Below are 19,840 nucleotides of genomic sequence, written 5' to 3' on the forward strand. Positions count from 1 at the left end.
AACTATCACTGGACTACATTTACATCATATATACAATTTAATAAGGCACTTGATAGAAAATTCCAGGTTCCTACCTCTGTATTTTCTTATTGAATCCTTTGTCATGTCTGTGTACAGCCATGCCATGATTGTTTGGTTGTTATGTCACTGATGCCCCAGTATATTGAATTTACAATGCTTTAATACTAACCTGATGTATTCTTTCTTTAGCTATGTTCTTGCCATATTATAATTGTTACTTTTCCAGACCCAGGAGGAGCCTCTCATGCTATCTCACAGAACTAGGCATCTCCTAGCTGGAGACGACCTTGGAGTCTCCAGATGCCAGCATTTGCTATTTTGCCCAGATGCTGGGAACCTATTATTGTGTAGTCACTAGTTAGCCATAACTATAAAGGATTCTCACAGGATCCATGTAGACTCGCGTGCCAAATCCTTAACAGTTGCAGGAATGTGGGGAAATCATGTATAACCTAGACTTTTTGTTTTGCCTTGTCACTTCTACCAAGCTCCGTGATGGAGTTCAGACCTGAACTGTAAAGATCCTAATAAAAGCTTTTCTACTGGAATCAATGCGTGTTCACGGGAGAGGAGCTGAGGGATCTATCTGGCAGGAACTGACATCCTTGTTTTTAATCAACACTAAAGATACTTCGGCTGCTTTCACATGTCTCGGCATAGCACTAAACTCATGGAATGAAGGTGTCTTCATGGTGTAATTTCTGACCTCATCACGCCACAATTCCATTTTTATGGCACAGCGACATCAGAAATCATGCCATGAACGTTATGGACTAAGGATGTGGAGATAATGCCCAAGGTAGGCTCAGATCACAATCCAGTTATGTGGAAATTTGGGAAAAATACTAAAAGAAGAGGATGGAGGATAAATGAGGGTTTGCTGCAGATAGAAGATAATATGGCGTTGCTACGAAGAGAGACCAAGTTCTTTAGACAATATAACATGAATAAGGACGTGCCAACTCATAAGGTATGGGACACATACAAAGCTGTGACAAAAGGAATATTAATGGACTTAAATGCAAGAGACAGAAGGAGAAAGGAAGAAAAGAGACATGAAATTATGGAAAAAATTAAAGCCAAAGAGATACAACTTAAGAAAAGACCAGGGAAGAAGAAAATATACCAGGATATAAAAATTCTGCAAGAACAACTGACAGCAATGAATAATAAAGAATTGGAGTGGAATTTGAAAAAAAATGAATCAAAAACTATTTGAGGGTGCAAACAAACCTGGGAAATATCTAGCTTGGCAATTAAAAAAGAAAAAAGAGAAGAAAACAATAATTAAAATCCGAGAAGAGGATAAAATACTGTTGGATCAACCAGCTATTAGTAAAGCTTTTTTTAAATTCTATGCAAAATTGTGTTGGGGAAAAAAGGTTAAAAATAGCTTTAAATCATAGGTGCAATGGATCTTGAATCAATAGAGTCAGCACACGAGTTTAGCTTTTAAAAAACATTTACTTCTAAAGGGAAAAGGGTCACAGGTTGCCTACAAAACAACAAACACCTAGAGCTACATTTTCTCACTACTGTTTACAACAAAAACCTGGTATAATGGAATGGAGAATCTTCTTCTTCCTCCTTCTTCTTGACCCTGAAAGGACAGTCACCTGACCTGTTGACCAATAACAGTTTACAAACACTCAAGTTTCCCGGGCTTGCAGATTATTGGCTTTGAGCCAGGTTCCCTTTCCAGGTCAATCTAAACAATAGCATGGTTAAACATGGTTAAACACATTAACCCCATAATGACTGAATCTCAGACCTTGCAACACACATATATTCCAACACCCCTTCTGTAGGTCTAGCATGGAAGTCATTATGCATTCATATTTAACAAACATCATTCAACTTTTCTTTCAGCATTAGGATCAAACATATTCAACATTTCACGAAGATACTCAAACTTAGTTTTAGACAATGGTTTAGTCAGAATATCAGCCACCATTTCTTCAGTACGACAATGTTCGATTTCTATTAGTCCCTTCTGGTACATATCTTTCACAAGTTCACATTTAAGTCCAATAGATCTGCTTCTTGCTTTAGTACTTTCTCCTTGGCATATAGTTATACACGCTTGATTGTCCTCAAACATAACTACAGGTATAGGTTCATTTATTCCAAAGTCTTTTAGCAGGTTGAAGATCCACTCTAGTTCACTGCAGGCACTCGCCGCTGACACACATTCAGCTTCTGCTGTAGATTGTGCTACAATGGTTTGTTTCCTACTAGTCCAGTCTATCAGTCCATCTCCATAAAAGAATAGATATCCGCTGGTTGATCTGTAGTCACTTGATTCTTCTCCCCAATTGTCGTCCATATATCCAACCAGTCTTGGTTTCTCAGATGGCAAGATTCTCAGCTTTAGGTCTGCTGTTCCTTTCAGGTATCTTGCTATTTTCTTTATCGCGTTCCAGTCATGATGATTAGGAGAACTTACTTTTCTGCATAAGATGCTAACAGCTACTGCTATATCAGGTCTTGTGGTTTTGCTCAAGTACAGAAGTTTTCCAATTGCTTCTCTGTATTCACCAATATTCCTAAGTGGTTTTCCATCTCTTTCTCTCAAGTAATCAGGTTCAAGTGGTATACTTGTCACATTGCAGTTTTTCATGCCAATAGATTCTATAAAGTCCAATGTTTTTCTTTTCTGACTTAGAAGAAAGGTTCCATCTTCAAGTCTTTCTAGCTGTATTCCGAGGTAATGTTGTGCATCTCCAAGTTGCTTCACCTCTACCTCTTTGTTCAGTCCATCAGCTATTTCTTTGGTGTCTTGTCTGTCTTGGCAAGATATTATCAAGTCATCAACATAAATAAGAATGTACTGGTATTGTCCATTTTTAACTCTGGTGTACAAACATGGTTCAGCTTTTCCTTGCTTGAATCCTTGCTTTTGTAGTAGCCCTGATATTTTGTCATACCAGGCTTTTGCTGCTTGCTTTAAGCCATATAGACCTTTGTTGAGCTTGTACACATGATCTTCCATTCCCTTGATCTGGAATCCTTCAGGTTGCTCCATATAGATTTCCTCAGATAATTCTCCGTTGAGAAAGGCTGTCTTTATATCCAGATGCTCTACTATCATGTTTCTTGATGCTGCAACACTGAGTAGTGTCCTGAACGTTGCATGGTTGATAACTGGTGCAAAAGTCTCAAAGTAGTCAGTTCCATATTCCTGGGAGAATCCTTTAGCTACTAAACGTGCTTTGTATTTCTCAACAGTCCCATCAGCATTGTGCTTGATTTTGAACACCCATTTGCATCCAACAGGTCTTCTGTCTGGGGGTAAATTTGTGAGAGTCCATACTTGTTTTGTATTTATGGATTGCAGTTCTTCTTCCATTGCTTCAATCCATTTGTCTCTTTCATCTGCAGGTAGTTTGCATATATCTTTCCAGTTCTTAGGTTCTTGGATAAGTTGCACAGTTTCACAGAATCCATACTTCTTTGGTGGGTTTCCTTTGTTGCTTCTTTCCGATCGTCTCACAGTGGTTGCTGCTTCTGTCTCCTCTGGTCCAGTCCCTGCTTCCCCTTCTGTTTGGGTAATCTCTTGAGAAGGTGTTACTGCAGGTAACCAATCGACCAATTCTACAGGAGCAGTTTCTGTATCACTTGGATCAGTTGTCACTGTGGATTCAGTTGCATTAGAAGCATGTAATAAATGGCTCTCATCCACATACACCACGTTCTGTTCTTTGACTCTGTGCTCTTGAGGATTGTAAATTCTGTATCCTCTTCCACCAGTGGCATACCCTACAATTAGTCCAACTTCAGCTCGAGGATCAAGCTTTCCTCTCCTTTCCTTTGGTATAAAAGCATAGGCCTTGGAACCAAATGCTTTGATGTGCTTCAGAGCTGGCTTCTTGCCAAACCAGGCTTCAAATGGAGTAATGCCTGTCACCTTTGAAGGTACTCTGTTGTGTAGATAAACTGCTGTGTTCACAGCTTCGGCCCACAATGCATTGGGTAATCCAGAATGTATAAGCATAGATCTGCACATTTCCTGTATAGTCCTATTCAGTCTCTCAGAACATCCATTTTGTTGTGGAGAGTGATGTATAGTGACTTTATGTTCAATGCCTTCAAATTGCAAAAATTTCTTAAATTCTGCATTGCAATATTCTCCACCACCATCAGTACGTAGGCTTTGAGGAGCTTTTCCAAACTTATTCTTAACTGTGGCAACAAAAGATTTAAATTTCTCAAGCGTTTCATCTTTGCTCTTCATCAGATATACAATGCTATACCTCGTTTTACTTTCAGTAAAAGTTGCAAAATATCTGTTGCCGCCAAGAGATGGCGCTAGTGGACCAACAAGATCAGAGTATACAGTCTCTAGAAGTTCCTCATTATGAGTAGTGGACTTTCCTGTGTAGCTTGGGCTAGTTCCCTTTGCTTTAAGACAGGTTTCACATTTCTCTCTTGCTTTGTCACAAACAGGAACAAAAATTCCACAGTCCTTTAACGACTTTTCAACACTTTGTATGCCTCTATGGCCTGTTTTTACATGCCATGAATACAAGCATTTCCTGTGATCACAAGCACCTTGGCTAGTTTGATAAATCTGTCCTTCACCAGCATCAGCAACTTCTGGTCTTTAACTAACATCCACAAAATAATGCAGTCCATTTCTCTCTTCAACAGCAAACTTAACTCCAGATTTCCTTTCAACAATTACACTTCTACTACCCATTCTCTTCTGAAGAACCACCACACAGTCCTTTTCCACAAGTTTCTTAGTTGAGATTAAATTCTCTGCTGCTTCAGGAACAAGTGCCACATCTTGAACTGTTATTGACCAATAACAGTTTACAAACACTCTCAAGTTTCCCGGGCTTGCAGATTATTGGCTTTGAGCCAGGTTCCCTTTCCAGGTCAATCTAAACAATAGCATGGTAGGTAAACACATTAACCCCATAATGACTGAATCTCAGACCTTGCAACATACATATATTCCAACAAATTGTACCAAAAAAAGGAGGTGAACAGAGATTCAATAGCGGAATATTTGGAGAAAATGAAGCTTCCAATGATGTCAGAGGAATGGAAAGAAAAGTTAAACAGAGAAGTGACAGAGGAAGAAATAAAAGAAGCTATACAATCAACTAAATTAGGGAAAGCACCAGGTCCGGATGGAATAACGGCAAAATTCTATAAAATGATGGCTAATGAACTGGCACCTTTTTTAAGAGAGGTAATGAATGTAACTTTGCAAGGCCAAAGGATTCCTGACTCATGGAACGAAGCCAATATATCGTTGATTCCGAAAGACGGACAAGATCTGACCAATGTTAAAAATTATCGGCAAATTTCGTTGTTGAGTAATGATTACAAGATATTTGCAAAAATTTTGGCGGAGAGGTTAAAGGGATGGCTATTGGAATTTATTGCAGAAGAACAGGCTGGATTTTTACCTAATAGACAAATTAAGGATAACCTAAGGACAGTAATAAACGCTATTGAATACTATGACAAGCATTGTGATAGGGAAGTTGGTTTCTTCTTTGTGGACGCGGAAAAAGCATTTGACAGTCTGAATTGGGACTTTATGTTTGCCACTATGGAAAAGCTGCAAATGGGAGAAAAGTTCATACAAGCAGTGAAAGAAATTTATAAAGACCAGTGTGCAGCGATTGTAGTGAATGATGATTTGACCAAAAAACTGAAAATAAGCAAAGGTACAAGACCCTTTGTCTCCATTGTTGTTTATTCTGATTTTGGAAATATTGTTGATTCAAATATGAGAGGACGATACAATTCGAGGCATAAAAATAAAGGAATTTTCCTACAAAGTCAGAGCATTTGTGGATGATGTAATGGTAATAGTAGAAGATCCAATAGACAACATGCCAAAAATAATAGATAAAATAAAGGATTTTGGAGACTTGGCTGGATTTTATGTGAATAAAAAGAAGTCGAAGATATTGTGTAAGAATATGACAAAGCAAAAACAGCAAGAACTAATGGAGATAACGAATTGTGAGGTAACCAATAAAGTGAAGTATCTAGGTATTGAGCTGACTGCGAAAAACATAGACTTATTTAAAAATAATTATGAGAAACTGTGGCTACAAATAGAAAGAGATTTGATAAAGTGGAATAAATTAAACGTGTCATGGTTGGGAAGAATATCAGCAATCAAGATGAATGTGTTACCACGTGTGATGTTTTTGTTGCAAACAATCCCAATTATCCGAAACTTCAAACAATTTGATAAATGGCAAAGGAAAATCTCAGACTTTGTGTGGGCAGGCAAGAAACCCCATGTGAAAATGAAAGTATTACAAGATTCGAAAGAAAGAGGTGGACTGCAACTGCCAAATATAAGATTATACTACGAAGCAATATGTTTGGTATGGTTAAAAGATTGGATAATGCTAAAAGACCGTAAATTGCTGGCTTTGGAGGGACATAAAAAACTGTTTGGATGGCATGCATATCTGTGGTATGACAAAGTAAAAGCGGACTCTATGTTTTTGCATCATTATATTAGAAGAAGCCTTTTCACAATCTGGAAGAAATACAAGGACTATATGGAAGATGGTATCCCCTCATGGGTGGTACCATACGAAGTAATAGATCCGAGAGCTGTTTATAATGAACAACAATGTTTAACCTATAAAGAGATAACAATAATGGAACATAAAAGGTTAAAAATAAAAACGCAAGAAGAGTTATCTCCTCATTATGGATGGTTTCAATATAGGCAAATCAGAGATCTTTACAACTCGGATTGTTCAAAAGGAGGAATAAGATTGGAAAAGTCGGAATTAGAAGAAGTGATTTTACAAGAAGGTAAAAAAGAAATCTCGAAAATTTATAAAATACTTCTAAAATGGCACATGGAAGATGAAACAGTTAACGTCCAGATGGTGAAATGGGCAATAAACTTTCATAAAGAAATGACAATGGAAGCTTGGGAGCATTTGTGGAAAAATACACTGAAGATTTCAACTTGTACAAATATTAAAGAGGATGTATATAAAATGATGTACAGGTGATATCTAACACCAAAGAAAATTGCGCGAGGAAATACTAATATGTCAGACAGATGCGGGAAATGTAAAAAGCATGAAGGATCATTATACCATATGTGGTGGACTTGTGAGGTAGCTAAGCAATACTGGGGAGATATAATTGAAGTAATTAATAAGGTTTTGCAAACCCAAATAAATAAGAACCCAGAATTGCTGCTACTGAACTTGGGAATGGAAGATGTTCCAATGCAGTACAGAACATTGTTATTTTACATGACTACAGCAGCAAGACTTTTATATGCGCAGAAATGGAAAGTACAAGAAATACCAACTACAGAAGATTGGATTTACAGATTGCTGTACATGGCTGAGATGGATAAAATGACAAGAAAACTCAAAGACCTTGATCTAGGAGAATATATTGCAGATTGGGGGAAATTGAAACAATATCTAGAAAAAAAATGGGATGTGAAAGGAGGACTGTGGCAGTTTGAGAACTATTAATTTGTGATTTCTTAAATAGAAGAGAGAAGTAACTTTACCATTAATGGGAAAATTTAGCTATTAATTAACCTAAGCTAGTATTACTATTAAGAGACTTTATCAAAAATATACAGTTTAAATAGTGATGTAGAGAATGGATATATTAGTGGATTTGATAGAGTATATATAAGAGAATTTGAATATGCTTAGAGTAAGAGATATAATACATATATGATTTAGAAGAATTTAATGGAAAATATTTTAAGTAATAAGATAGGTTAAGGGTTGGAAAGCTGTTGGATGTCTATAAGGAGGGGGGAGGGAAAGGGTGGGGGTTGAAATAAATTAGGTATGATGGGGAGTGTATGTAATAACTATGTACTCACCAATAAAAAAAAAATTTAAAAAAGAAAGAAAAAGAAATCATGCCATGAAGACGCTCTTGTTCCATGAGTTTAGCGCTATGGTGAGACGTGTGAAAATGGCCTTCATTGCATCAAGAGAAATCCTTAAATTGGTTGCGTGGAGAGATGGTGCTGGAAAAATTAAGATGAAACTTACTTCAGATTGATTTAAAGTATTATCATGGGTCATTTCAGTCTTTGTTCTGTTAAATTTTGCTGTAATTTTTAGTAAATGAAAAAAATTGTAACAGTAATTAAACGTACCATAGTCAGCATCAAGAAGGCAAGTATAGAATAAAGCATGTTTGGAAACTGCAGGCAGAGGAAGAGTCTCACCTGATTTACTTTTTCCCCTATAAATTATCATTATATGAACTTACTGGTCTACCCCAGTCGTCTTCAGAGGGCTTCCTTCAGGTACCCCTGACATTTGAGGCTAGATGGGTAGCAAGCCAAAAAAGGGCTTTCTTGGTCATGGCACCAAAACTTTGGAACTCGCTCTCTAGGGAGATTCATCCGTCTTCCTCTACTGTTGTCCTCTGCCAGCGGGTGAAGATCTTTTTGTTCTGTTTGGCTTACCCCCAATAGCTGTTATTGGTCTCCTCCTGGGTTTTTGGTGTTATATCTCTTTATATGCTTTTATTGAAGTATTGTGTATATTTATTTTATTTTAAATGTTTTTTATGTTGAAATGTTTTAAGGTTTGGTGTTTGCTTCCTTGGAAACCCTATTTGGGTGGAAAGGCGGCATAGAAATGTTTTAAATAAAATAAAGTGAAACATTCTGTATCTAAATTCTCCTTTCTGAAGATGTTATGGCCCAGTGGATACACATAACATGTCTTCTCAAACTCAGAATATTCTTATTCTATTATTTTGTTCTCTCACTTATACATTAAAAAAAATCATATATGAATGTGCAATATCTTTTCTATGTTCCACAAATGGAAGAACCACACTCTTCTACAAATAGATTCGACCTGGTTGCTCTACAAGTCCAAACCACATATTATGTGTAAATGCACCCTTGCTTTTAAGAAGAGGCCTTAGGGGCAGTTAGGTGGTATGGGGAAAGTGGCTAAATGCTTTCCTTGTCCCAAAGCTTCCCCAGGATTTTGAACACAGGGCAACATGAATTCCAACACCACTTTGAGAAAAGCTGTATAGGGGGGATTTAGGGTTGCCAAGTCCTCTTACTTTCCCAGTGGGTGGTGGGAGACCTGGCACTCACCTTTAGTGTGGAGCTTCCGGGAAGTGATGTCATCACGCAGGGCCTCATGCTGCCCCTGGGAGCACTCCCATGCTCCACAGCAGGCCGATTTTGGTCCATTTGGGGCCAAATTAGGCCGATTTGGGACCTAAATTGGCCTGCTGTGAAATGCGGGAGCCTCACAGCAACTCTCCCATGCTCTGCAGCAGGCTGAATTGGGCCCATTTAGAGCCCAAATCAGGTGACTGTGAAGCACAGGAATGTGCTGTGCTGCCTGGGAGCATGCCCCAGGAAGTGCATTTCCCCCACCTTTCCCCCCTGCCAGCCAGGTAAGCAAGGGCAGAGGGTGGGAGACTAGTAACCCTAAGGGAGAGGCAGTTTGGACCAGGGAGAGAGGTCAATCACTTCTATGCCCCTGATTGCCCTGCCAAAAGTAGCTTTTTCTCATATGGGCTATCAGCTTATAAGTACACACGCAATGTGTAATTTGGGTTGGGTGACAAGACTGTGTGTTTGTTCCTTGCTGTTAAAAAAAGAATTGGGCTCTAAATTACATGATGCTGTTCTCCTTATATTGCAGGTATCAAAGATTTGAAAAGGCATTTCTGCTTGCTGTTGATCTAGGCGCCCGTGATTTATTTATGGTAAGTTCCTTCTGAAGGAAGGTTATTGTTGTTGCTTGATGGTGCTAAACAATGAGTTGTGCTCAATTTTGGTGCATGTTAAAAGGGTAGGGATAGGTAGGACCTATCCATAAGATCAGCTGACATTGATAGGCATGGAGGGATGTGCATATTACATTTGTATTCCCTAACTCTAATAACCAAAGAAGTACTAAGACCGCTTTACAATAACCAACCATCTGTGATGGTACAAATTGAAAAAACAATATGAGAACCACAAACAATAATCAAATAGCATAAAGAGCCTGGGAAAATAAGAATATCTCCATCTGTCAACAAAACAGATGACAGGTAGTGTGGTGTGGAGAACTGGTGTGGTGTATTGGTTTAAAGTGTTGGACTAGGGGGACTCAGGTTCGAATCCCCCCTCTGCCATGGAAGCTCTCTGGATGACCTTGGGCCACTCACACTGTATCAGCCCAACCTACCTCAAAGAGTTATTATGAAGACAAAATGGAGGAGAGGAGAACAAGATCAGCAGCTTGGGGTCCCCGTTAGGGGAAAAGGTGGGGTATAAACGAAGCAAATATATCAAATAAAGAAAACGTGAGCGTCCCTCAGGGGTGATGGATCTAGAAACTCCTCTGCAGCCTCGTCTAGAATGAACTCTTGGGCAGCTTCTTACCAGGCAGCAGCAGCAACACCGTCTTGTCTGCACTCACTTCTTTGACCCTCATCCAGCCCGTTCCTTATTCTGGTTCGAAGCATCCGCTACCTTACCTGATTTTTAAAAAGAAGCAGAGTTGTCTGTCACCAGCATATTAATGACACTTCACTTCAAATCTCTCAATGGCTTCTCTCCGCAATTTCACTGTGGGAACACTACAGGATTCCACGGGAGATGTTAAGGCCCAGGAGGTGGGGGGGGGGCGGGGTTGAAGAATTTAGGATGTGCGTATTTTTGCTGTTTTTTCTTAAGGACTTTTAAAAAATCTTTGTGCTAGAACACACGGGGTCACCAGAAACTCCTTTGAAATATTTTTTTTGAATGAGTGAAAAGCTTTTAAAGATGAAAAATGCATAGTGCATAATATTTAATTCTCTCTCGTGGATCTGTTAAAGAGAGTGTTAAGCCTGTAATTAAAGCTGCTCTTCTCTTTTATTGTTCTCAGAGAGGCCAGTTTGTTCCAGCAGCAATAAAGGTTTTATTGTAATAAATTAATTTCTCAATTATTACTTGGTGCACTATTATGGGCTGATGCCTTTAAGGGCAGAACAGCCAGATAACAATCTAGTTATGCTTCTTAGATGTGTACTGATAACTGTAGTAAGGATGCAGACTGGCTTGCCTTCTTTGGAGTATGTGGCAATAAAATTTAATTTGAGGATTTTATGTGAGGAAATCCGGAATAAAATTTTGATTGCACGTTCCAATAATTATTTTAGAAATATTTTGTTGTCTGTATTACATTTTTAAAAAATCTTAGTCTAGGTAAGAGCCCCATGGCGCAGAGTGGTAAGCTTCAGTACTGCAGCCCAAGCTCTGCTCACGGCCTGAGTTCGATCCTGGCGGAAGCCGGATTCAGGTAGCTGGCTCAAGGCTGACTCAGCCTTCCGTCCTTCCGAGGTCGGTAAAATGAGTACCCGGTTTCCTGGGGGTAAAGTGTAGATGACTGGGGAAGGCAATGGCAAACCACTCCATAACAAAAAGTCTGCCAAGAAAACATCGTGATGTGACGTCTACCCATGGGTCAGTAATGACTCAGTGCTTTTCCTTAGTCTAGGTAACTGTACCCAACTGTTTGAATTGTTTGGGTCCAAAAAGCAATTTTTGGTAGAATGTAGAGAGTTAATGACTAGATGTGTTCACTGGGGAAAACTGTCATTTTAATTCTGTATCATACATTAAGAAAGGGAAGGTGTATTGGGTTTCAGAATTCTGGATAGATTGTCGTATCATGAAGACTTGTCAGGTTCCATTTCCGTTTTTATTAAGAGGGGATTGGATGTCTGCCCATTGTTTTTCATGCACGGAAAATGGAAGATTTTCCTTAGCAGATGGTTTTCACTAAATGGTATCAAAATATCAGAGAATCCCTTCTAAAGACTACCCAATTTTCAAATGAATTGGACAAGGGTCCGATTTTACAGACTTAAATAATCCCAAGCCATATCCTCTGCATATTTGAAGAAGACTTGAAAATGTCTTTTGAATTTCTGGGATGGCATTTTGTTTTACCAAATGTAGTAACTGCAAATAAAAAGTAGCCCTCAGTACTAGTTGATTAAACTTTCTTTCCTGTTTAAAATTTGGCATTTGAAAATATTAAAAGGTCGATATGCTACAACCTTAGAATCATAGAATAGAATCATAGAGTTGGAAGGGGCCATACAGACCATCTATTCCAACCCACTGCCCAGTGCAGGATCAGCCTAAAGCATCTCTGACAAATATTCATCCAGTCTCTTCTGGAAAACTGTCCGTGAAGGGGAGTTCACCACCTCCCTAGGCAGCTGATTCCACTTTTGAACTACTCTGACTGTGAAAAAGTTCTTCCTAATATCCAGCCGGTACCTTTGTGCATGTAATTTAAGCCCATTGTTTTGGGTCCTACCCTCTGCTGCCAACTGGAACAGCTCCCTGCCCTCCTATGTAAAGTAACCTAGGGATCTGATTAGATGACACGTTTCCCCCACCTTGACTTGCTTTAATATGTGACATGATTGTGTGTTATGTGCCATCAAGTTGCCTCCGACCTGTGGCGATCTTATGACTGAAAGACCTCCAAAATGTCCTATCATTAACAGACTTGCTCAGATCCTGTGAACTGGCGGATGTGGCTTCTTTTATTGAGTCAAGCCATCTCATTTTAGGCCTTCCTCTTTTCTTACTGCCTTCCACTTTTCCTAGCATTATTGACTTTTCCAAGAGAATTTTTTCTTCTCATGATGTGACCAAAGTATGATAGCCTTAGTCTTGTCATTTTAGCTTCTAGGGAGAATTCAGGCTTGATTTGATCTCGTACCCATTTATTTGTCTTTTTGGCTGCCCATGATATCCGCAAAACTCCTCCAGCACCACATTTCAAATGAATCAATTTTCTTCCTGTCAGCATTCTTCACAGTCCAACTTTCACATCCATACATAGTAATGGGGAATACAATAGTTTGGATTATCTCGATCTTGGTCCCAGAGAGACATCTTTATCTTTAAGGATCTTATCTAGCGCCCTCACAGTTGCTCTTCCAAGTCTCAATCTCCTTCTGATTTCTTCATTGCAGTCACTTTTTTGGTTTATGTGACATAATGCTCACCAATAAAATGGGGGTGAGGTGCAAATTAGTTCCAATGTAGAGAGAGGCAGGAGAAGCGTTGTCATTACCTCCCTTCCACCCTATGCGCTTTCACTAGCAAAGGGGGGGGGGAGCTGTTTGTCTTGCTGCCTCCTGGGCAGACATGTGGAACCGACAGTAAGACAAATAGCCCTCCCCCACAGTGTTTCTTTGCTAGTGAAAGTGTGCAGGTTGGAAGGGGGGGTATGGCACTTCTGCCCTTCTTCTGCCTCTGTGCATGCTCAGGAGCTGATTTGTGCCCCCCCCCCACTATTTTAAATGCGAGCATTAGATGTTAAATGTGAGTTGAATTGGGGTTTTCCTCCGCCCAATTCACATTTAACATTGTCTAATCAGATCTTACGAAAAGTAAAGGGATCCTAAGCAATCCTAAGCAATGAAGAATGTGACATTACTCCAAATCACTAACTAATTTGCACAAATATGGGAAACAGTTATCTCGTTAACTAAAGGCCACCAGAAAAGCCAACAAACCAAGAAAAAAAACAATGAAAAACAAGAAACAAACTCCTCAGAAGTACAAAAAAGGAAAGGCAAAAGATCAAAACAAAACAAACATTAAACTGTATGGTACCTAAAACAATACCTTTCCTGAACTCCCACCCATGACTAAAAGCCCCCCCCCCTTTACTAGCCCTCCCCCAGGGGAGAAAGACTAGCTAGTAGAAATGAAAAATGCATCTTTCGGAGTTGTCTGTCAGGAAGCACAGTCCAGACAGGATCCAGCTGGCCAGGTTCCAGTGTAAGCCAAGCAAAGTATCTCTCCCAAAACACAAGGAGCAGCGTAGTTCACTCATGGCACAAAAGGGCCAACGTAATGAAATTTCCCTCTGCTCAAAGAATGGTGATGTGATTGGCCAAGGCAACTTGTCTGATCAGTCCCAGGGCTATGATTAGCTGGGGAAAATGCTGTTTGCCAGAGAATGGGGAGAATTTTAAAAGGGGGAGGGGATTAGGCAGGCTCCATTAAATTCCTGAGAATTATTTCTCAATGTTGCCAGATCCGAAGTCATTCTTTGAGCCTTTGACTGCCTCTGATACCCAATCTGATGCAGGGTAACTCGGATGACTTTTATGGTAGGCAATATCTAATTGCACGTCCCTATGAATGACAATAACTTTCAACGCTCAGAGTTAGCAGTCAAAAGTCCTTAGATCCAGAGGAGTTAACCGTGTTAGTCTGTAGTAGCAAAAATAGAAAAGAGTCCAGTAGCACCTTGAAGACTAACCAACTTTACTGTAGCATAAGTTTTCGAGAATCACAGTTCTCTTCTTCAAATGCAGTCCTTAGGACTCCATGATCCTATGGATTAATTCCTTATACAATAAATTGTCGAGCTAAGTATTTCATTTTTTAAAAAACTCTCTCTAGATATCTTCATGTTTTTCACTCTAATACTCTACTATGAGCTTTGTTGGAGGGCAGAATCACAGAGTTGAAAGGGGCCATACAGACCTTCTAGTCCAACCCCCTGCCCAATGCAGGATGAAATATATTCCTCAACCTGAAAAGGATTGTGAGCAAGGTTCAAATCCAGTATGTCCTTGAGGGAGTAATGTTGTAGAGTCTGTTGTGCACATGTTATCATCTTGTAATTTTTATGCATGACTTCTATCTTGGTGAACAAGATTTCCAAATTTTGGTGTAGATTAACAGGATTTGTGGCTTTATATTTACTTACATTTTGGTACAAATGAAAATATCACATTGTGCGTGCAAAGTGTAATCAAGTTGCAGCTTACTTAGAGTTCCCCTATAAGTGTTTCAAGGGAAGAGGTGAAGAGACGTGGTTTGCTATTGCCTGCCTCTGTTTAGCAACCCTGGACTTCCTTGGTAGTCTCCCATCCACTGTGGACTCCCACTGTGGGTGGGGCTTGGCTGGCCAGCTGGGAGTTCCCGTCCGGCCAGCCAAGCCTCACCCGCAATATAAATGGTCATTTCCCTGCCGCTCGGAGCGGCGGGGAAATAGCCATTTAAACTGCGGGTGGGGCTTGGCTGGCTGGCCGGGAGTTTCGCTTTGCAGCAGCATGGAAAGGGGCATTGCTGTTTTAAAACAAACCAAACGAACCAGTAGACCAGTTCGTGGAAGTTCGTGGAAATGAGCTTCCACGAACCAGGGTGTTTCGTAGGGTTTTTTGGTGCGTATTCAGGTTTGTGCCCATCTCTAGTCAGCAGCACCCTACAGAAATTAACTTGTGGCTTCTGAGATAGGCAGACACCATGGCTTACTCCAGTAAATCTTCAGTGTATAGCCTCCATCTACACCCCATTTTGCATTTTAAGCTTATGTAGAAAATATCAAGTTATGAATGCTATTCTTGAAATGTGAGAACTGAGACAACAAATGAAGGCTTTACAGTTTCTGCAGCCTTCCTTCCTTCCAATACAGTTTGCCACAAGAGCAAAATTAGCTGAATCTCAAGAGGCCACATGGGCAAGCTCTGTGGGAAGCTCTTGTCTTAGAAGGGCTTACAACACAACGTGACAATGAAGGTGTGGTAGATAAAGGCTAGAGCGCTTTCTTCGTCTCTCGGCATGTTGTGACTCTGCAGCAGATTTCATTGTTTTTGAAAGAAAAAAAAGCCTTAGAGGGTCGGTCACATTTACTCAACTCTTTTGCATAATTAAGACAGTCTGTTTAAATTAAGCTTTTAAACTAGAGCTGCTAATAAAATTTATCCTAGTTGCCCTACTAGTTTGATCTTAATATTTAAATTATATGTTAAATTGCACAATTACATTCTTCTATTATAGGTTATGAACATTCCTTTTTAATTATGCAAAGAAGAAACTGTGTGAACACTTTTAATGTACAGCCCTCATCATGTAGCTTATTCCATCTAATTAATAAGATGCTGGTCTTGTGATAAACTTTCCTAAGTAAGCATGCTTCAAAAGGATATCTTGAAAATGTCACACCTCTGAGAGATTAATTACATACGTTGTATTTATTTTTACATAAACCTCCTTTCACTCTTCTTTTATAGTTTTCATAGTTTTCATTTCATCCCCCCACCCCCCACAATCCCTTTTGCTTGATAAGCCTCTTCATGAAACTGCAGGTTGTTAGGATATTCAGAATTATGCTTGTTTTCAAATTTCTGCAGTCCATACCCTATTGTATTGTTTGTTGAATGTCCCAGCCTAAGATCATATGAACTTACACTGTGTGATCCACCTTGAGTCTCCGTGAGAAAAGCTGACTAAATAACATATAAATAAAAAACAAATTAATGTCAGAATGCAATGCCCAAATTTCAAGAGTTGAGCACTCATAAATGGTGGGTGGGGGCTCAGTAAATTGAAACTCTTTCCAGACAACACTGAGGTGCTGATGGAGTCAGGGCATGGCCTCTGCCATACTCTGAGGGTTTGGGGTTCACTGTCGGGCTGTAGACCTGAACTTCTGTGACATACTTTGGGAGTGCTATTAGGCCCCTGGGCATTAAACTTGCTGGGGAAGCTGTGTGAAGCTGAGAAGGAATGCAGTTATCAGCGTTGCCAAGGAAATGTGGCCAGATGGCTTGAGAAGGACTGGATTCCTAGCCATAACAATTCTACTTTCTTTCACTTTTCTTTCTTGCTGCATAGATGGGAACATAGCTGGGGGTGGGGGTGGGGTTTAGAGTAGAGTAGGTTGTGCTTGAAGGGGTTAATATGCCTAGTAGGGGGAGGGAAAAGTTATTCCTGACAAGAAATGTCTGTGGTGCTGTACTGTTAGATTCTCAATAAAGCTTTAACTCATGTCTCCATGGACTCGTGCAGTGAAGTTACTGAGATCTAAATTGGCAGTCCCTGACAGTTGGTCAGTGAAGAAGCTGCTTACTAAACTGAAGGGATTGTACCCCTTCCCCCCCCCCCATAAAAGAGCAGGTTTGTAGTTTGGAGATCCTAGTCTACAGTTGGAGGCTCAGCACTCTGTGGCACAGAGCAGGTTTTAACTAGCTGAGGTGATGTGCCAGCTATGGCCACTCCTTCAAAAGCAGGATCTGGCCATGGTGACCCATGCTTTGGTGACATCCAGGTTAGGTTATTGCAGTGTCCTCAACATCGGGCTACCTTTGAGAAGTATTCTTAAACTTCAGTTGCTCAAAATGCCACCTGTGTTATCACCACTATGTTGAAAGATCTGTGCTTGTTGGCTGCATCTGGACACAATTTGAACTGCTGGTTCTTACTTTTGAGGCCCTAAGCCACATGAGGCCCGGGTAAATGAAAGATCAACTTGACACATACTGCCCAGCCTGCTGGTTGAGATCTTCTTCCCAAGTCCTGCTCTGTCCCATTGCTTGAGAGGTGAGGCAGGCAGCAACAAAAGACAAGGCTTTGCCAGTGGTGGCACCTCATCTTTGGAATAATAATAACAACAATAACAGCATTCAATTTATATACCGCCCTTCAGGACAACTTAATGCCCACTCAGAGTGGTTTATAAAATATGTTGTTATTATCTCCACAACAACAAATGCCCTGTGAGATGAGTGGGAATGAGGGAGCTCTGAGAGAGGTGTGACTGGCCCAAGGTCACCCAGCTGGCTTCAGGGGGAGGAGTGGGGAATCAAACGTGGCTCTCCAGATTAGAGTCCTGCCACTCTTAACCTCTATACCAAACAGGCTCCTCCATGAGTCTTGGTTGGCACCTTTCTCTTCTTTAAGCACCAGCCCCAAACATTCTTCTTAAAGCAGCTTTCTAATTGAGAGGTTCAGTCTTTTACAAGCTGTTTTTACAATCTATTTCTAACCTCAGGATTATTTTATGAATATCATTTTAGGCTTCTGCATTTTTACGCCTTGTCTAGTTTTTAAATAATTGCTCTGATGTTTTTATTGTTTTGCTTTTACCTTATTAGTGGTGTCAAGCAGGCTCCTAGATAGACAGCATATAAATCTTTTAAAAATCCAAAAACCACTGAGTTATTATTTATCATTTACTAACAAGACTTGCATTACATCTGCGGTCTGCACTTTCTTCTCTGCCTACTGCTAAATACCTTGGTCCATGTCTTTGCTGTTTGGTTATATTCAGGGGTCATTTCGTAGAAAAAGAGCTAGAGGAACTCATTAGCATGCTTCATTAGCATAACTCATTAGCATATGCCATACCCCTTGCAATCACTGGAAGTGGTTCATTAGCATAACTGATTTGCGTGTGCCACACCCCCTGATATCATCTATCCTGGCTATTTTGGACCCAATCCTGGCCATTCAGGGTTGAAATTGGGCCCAAAATGGCAAAAAGGGGCTGAAAATGGCCGAAAAGGGGCCCAAAATGGTCAGGATCAGGCCGCTGCTGAGTGGGAGAGTGATCCACCACCCGTCAGAGGCCTGATCCGGGCCGTTTCAGCCCCAATCTAGGCTTAAATGAGCCCCAAATGGCCAAGAGTCAGGTGGGCGGGGCCACCTGACATGTGACCTCTTTGGGGAACTGCTGGAACTGTGTTCCTGCACGTTCCCCCTCGAAATGAACCCTGGTTATATTGAGTACAGTAATCCCCTCTCTATTTGGCCTTTTCTTTTTGTGGAATCCTTATTCATCTTATTGTTGCTGATTTCCCTGCTATTTACAGCTTTAACTTCAGGTTTCTACTCCTTGCTCTTCTCATTCTGTAAAATTTTCATTCTTCCCTTGGTTCCCTGTAGTCCCCCTTTTCCCATTTCTACCTCTAACCTTCTGGGAATTTCCCAGAGGAAATATAGAACTGCACTTGGGATGACTGGTGAATTTTGGAGCCGGTGGAGCTGTAGCAGCTGAGCATTTACTTCTCATTTGCATGCATGACACCTACTACACTACTGCATTTTCCTTGTGTGTGTCTATGTGCACATGTGCGTGCTTTTAGGAGTGTTTTATTTATACTTGATATATTTATATACTACAGTCTTAATTAAAACTTCTCAAAATGTTTTCAACATTAAAATGCACAACCATTAAAAATTCACTATAAAATAAAATTCAATGTAACTTCTGCACTACTAAAATCAATATGGAAAACAGAACAATAGTCTACAGATTGGAAATGCTCAATCTACATTCCAATTCCGAATAAAGAGATGACAAAGATGGCAGCTACTATGAGACCATCTAATGCGTTTCCTGCACAAGCAAAGTGATGTGCAAGACTCTCACCATATATGGAACAAGAAATGCCAGATGTTCAAGCTGTATTCAGAAAAGGAAGAGGCGTTAGAGATCATATTGCAAATTTACTGGAGCACGCCAGAAAATTTCAGATGAAAATCTGCTTTGAGTTTTATAGCATACAGCAAAGCTTTTGACTATCTGAATCATGAAAAGATATGGATGGTGTTATGTGAAACTGGTGAGCCACAATATCTGATAGTTTAGGTGAGTAGCCATGTTTCCTGCTGAATACCTGATTGTGTTGATTCGCAACCTGTACTCCAGACAAGAGGCCACTGTTAGCACAGAAAAAAGGGAAACAAAATGGTTTCCAGCTGACAAAGGTGTCAGACAAGGATATATATTATCTCCCTATCTATTCAATGCATATGCACAAGAAGGAAAACTATATTAGATTTAGATGAAGGCAGAAAGAATATTAACAGTTTGATATATGCAGATGGCATCACATTACCTGCAGAAAATAGTGAAGACTTGAAATTACTACTGATAAAGGTTAAGAAAGAAAGTGCCAAAGCAGGATTACAGCTGAACATCAACAAGACAAAAGTAATAACTGCCAAGGATAGCCCAGGTGAGCCTGATCTCGTCAAATCCCGGAAGCTAAGCAGGATCGGCCT

General features: G+C 40.1%; 1 protein-coding gene across 2 annotated transcripts in view; it reads left to right on the top strand.

The window, feature by feature from the left end:
- WDPCP (WD repeat containing planar cell polarity effector) overlaps positions 1 to 19,840 on the top strand; it is a 215,052-nt gene that overhangs the window by 108,713 nt on the left and 86,499 nt on the right. For both annotated transcript variants that reach the window (XM_055001704.1, XM_055001713.1), the window contains exon 13: positions 9,681 to 9,744. In XM_055001704.1, the coding sequence (XP_054857679.1) occupies positions 9,681 to 9,744 (64 nt within the window). The remainder of the gene's footprint in view (positions 1 to 9,680; positions 9,745 to 19,840) is intronic.

Source organism: Eublepharis macularius, chromosome 1 (assembly GCF_028583425.1).
Source record: "Eublepharis macularius isolate TG4126 chromosome 1, MPM_Emac_v1.0, whole genome shotgun sequence".
Taxonomy (NCBI): Eukaryota; Metazoa; Chordata; class Lepidosauria; order Squamata; family Eublepharidae; genus Eublepharis; species Eublepharis macularius.